Genomic DNA, 3,543 nt, shown 5'->3' on the forward strand with positions numbered 1-3,543 from the left:
AGGAGCGGGAGGAGCGGGGCCGGGCGCGCGCCGAGGGCGTCCTGGCTGGGCTGCGCTCGGAGCTGGTGAGCGCTCCCGGGGAGGCCGCTCCGGGGCCGCCGTCTCCTCGGTCCCCTCCGCGGGCTCTGGAGCCGCGGCCCGCGTAGCCCACCCCAGGGCTTGGGGAGGCCGACGGGAGCTGTTCCCGGGGCCACCAGCTCACGTCTGCACGCGGTGTGGACGCTCCCACCAGCCCAGCATCATCTGGGTCCCCGCAGGGACCCGTGGGGGCCTAGTCTACCAGTGGCACATCTAAGATGTCCCCTCCACACCCGTGTCTATGGTTTTTTATATGTATGCAGAAGGCGTGTGCGTGGAACGTGGAGGAGGAAATTTCAATGTGATCAAGTCTCCCATGAAATTGATGGAGCAGGGTCACCAGCATCTTTCTCTTTACATCTGGCAAGTTTTAGTCTTATCTTTCCCCTTGGTTAGAATTCAGAAAACTGCAAATACTGGAATAAGGTATTTTGTAAAATTGTAGCATTTGAACATTAGGCAGGTTAGGTCTGAATGTTAAAAGGGGAACTGGCGGTAAATAATTTAGATGACTTTTTTAATTAAGAAAAATTTCCAAATTAGACACAATTTGAAAAAGACAAAATGAAGAGAAACAATTCAAACTTTAAGGTGCCACCTATTAATGTGGGCAGTGGAGACTTGACTTGGAAAACTCTCCTCTTTTGCACTGAATACTAAATAAAATAACTGCTTTAGAACTGAATTAACCATCAGTAGATTGTCTGATTTAAGAACCTTAATAGAATATCTCGTTTCTGAGTTTAACAAGAGCAACATGGTATAAATCTAATTTTATGTGTGTTAATCTGAATCTGATAAGGGATGCATTATGTCTGATACAACTGTATCAAAGAAACACCTGGCTTTATACAGCTAGGTGGTGGAGCTACCTCATTAGACATCTGGAGGCCTGGAAGTCTGAGACCTGGCTCCACCCTCTCTCTGTGCTGCTGACCCAGGATATGTCACTATTGTACTGAATAGGCTCTGAAACACCTTTCAACTCTAACATTCTAATAAGTTGCTGCACCAGTAGGAGTTTTAGACAACTAATGTATTGGGAGTGGTGAGAAGGTAGGGAATAAAATTGCAAACAGATGAGAGCTCAGCCCCAGAATTACCATGTACAGGCGCTGCTAACTTGCTGGCCTTACAACTTTGGGAGTGTTAATTGGTTAGTTTGAGTTTGTTTACTCATTATCTGTCAAATGAAGATAATAATCTCATAGGATTGCAGTAAGGATTGTATGAGATAATATTATATGAAGTGCCTAGACCATAGGTACTATTTACTATCTCTTATTATGCTCATTATTACTATAGATTTTGGAGACTGTACCCAAAAAGGACACATATGCAGATGCTGTGTTCCTTGGTTACAGACCACTCTCAACATCTCGGCCAACGATCTCACCAATGTATGTGACTGGTCACGAGGAAGAGGCAAAAGAGTGTGGATGCTTTAGCTTAATATCATTACCACTAGAAGAAGTCATTTTTGATTATGGGCCATTAGCCAGATTTCTATAGAAATTAGCATATGTTCGGGCCGGCCCGGTGGCGCACTCGGTAGAGTGCGGCGCTTGGGAGTGTGGCGGCACTCCCGCCGAGGGTTCGGATCCCATATAGAGACCGGTCCGCTCACTGGTTGAGTGTGGTGTGGGCGCGACACTGAGGGTTGCGATCCCGTTACCGGTCACGAAAAAAAAAGACAAAAAGGAAAAAAAAAAAAAGAAATTAGCATACGTTCATACACATATTTGGCATTTGTGTAAGGAACAGTGATGAACAAGTTCAATTCAATTAGAGTCATTGTGACTTTTACTATGTTCTGTTGTTTTACTTGGTTTTCTTAGTGAGGCGTGTTTACTTCTAGGATCTGTGAGTGGATTTCATGGGTTCTATATACCTAAAATTGTACACAAGATTTTTTATGTGCATAAAGTGCATTCCTTCCTCAGAAAGTGTTCATAGCTTTCATCAGATTCTCAAAGGAATCCATGATGAAAGAAAAGTTAAGGAACCATTGCTGTTTGAATTTCCTAAATAAGTGTGAATTATACATTCTTCCTTTACTTAGGTGGTAAACTATTGTCAATAATTTAACTCCTTGATTCTTAGCATGAAAGTACAGGATAGATATTCATCAGTTCATTCATTCATTCATTCATTCATCCATTCACTCACTCAGTCTTTTAACAAACATACAGAGAACTCATGATGTGTGCTTAGGCATTGTACTCACAGTTGGTTATACAATTATGAGTAAGAAACACTCAAGATCATTAGTCTAGTCTAGTATAGTCTGTGTGTTAGGACCGGCACATGTACAGAATGCTGTGGAAGCACAGATAAGAAGCAATTATGTCTGCCTATTAAATCAGGGAAGGCTTCTCAGAAGAGCTGGCATTTGACTAGGCTCAGCAGGAAAAGAGATAGCAAAGGGCATCTTACACAGAGAGGGCAGAAGGAGATATGGCTTAGCGTGGCATTCAGGGACTGGCAAAATTTCTGACCAGCTGCACAAGGAGCTGACACAGGGAAGAGTGCCAGGAAATTAAACTGGAAAAGTAGGGCAAGGTTATAGAGCTTCCGGGCCACACTAGAAAACTGACGCTTCCTGTAAGCAAAGTACAGGGTCTCTCTGTGGTTGTGGTTGTGTGGTTACTGTTATTGTTTGTTTGCTAGATGTTCATTTACTTTATTCTTTGCTAATTCTTGCACTCAGAGAAATGGTTCCAGTGCTGAGGAATGAAGAAAAACGTCTCAGAGAAAACAGATAATTTTATCCAATGCTTTATTTTGCGAATTGGGAGGGCATCACCAATATTGCTTTTACAGACATGACACCCTGGTTCATCCTGGGGTGGTTTCTACTGATGAGTTGATGAAGGGTTTTAAGCAGAGAGAGCAAGTTCCTCATGAATTGCATTAAACAAGATTTTGATTGAAGAAATTTGCAAGTAGTTGATCATTAGTTTTCATCTATAATGCAAAGAATATGTTGGGCTAATCTTTGTTGGGCTGCCCCTAAGTAACCTGCCCTAGAAATCTATTATTATTTTTTCTAACACATGAGGACCTTCATAAACTCTCAGTGGAAGAAGGGATAAATCGGCCTTGCTATATAACAGATTTCACTCTAGAGTGAAACGCATTGGATTATATAAGTACACATAACTATACATGTTCCTCTAAGGTGTTGTTAAATGTTTTTGCTCGGCAGGGAGGCCATTTAAAATCCTAAAAACTTGAAATGACAAGTAATCAAATAAATGGGCCCAGATTCTGAACACTCAGGTGGCCATAGGCAGTTATCCTGTGGCTCAGAAAACTCATAAAGATAAATGATTTCATTGTGGATTACATGCCATTGCTGGAAAATAGCCTTCAGTGCATAGGTATTTTTCATATGGACAGCTTTGTGCATCAGCTATTTTTGTTTTCATTTCAAGGCCATTTCAAAAGCTATTTATATATCCA

At 42.0% G+C, this 3,543-nt stretch overlaps 1 protein-coding gene across 1 annotated transcript in view; it reads left to right on the forward strand.

Moving 5' to 3' along the window:
• The window catches only part of AARD (alanine and arginine rich domain containing protein), a 5,391-nt gene that overhangs the window by 1,205 nt on the left and 643 nt on the right, over positions 1–3,543 (forward strand). Inside the window, 1 exon segment of the mRNA XM_008572010.1 lies at positions 3–65. Within this exon segment, the coding sequence (XP_008570232.1) occupies positions 3–65 (63 nt within the window).

Source organism: Galeopterus variegatus, unplaced genomic scaffold (assembly GCF_000696425.1).
Source record: "Galeopterus variegatus unplaced genomic scaffold, G_variegatus-3.0.2 Scaffold744, whole genome shotgun sequence".
Classification (NCBI taxonomy): domain Eukaryota; kingdom Metazoa; phylum Chordata; class Mammalia; order Dermoptera; family Cynocephalidae; genus Galeopterus; species Galeopterus variegatus.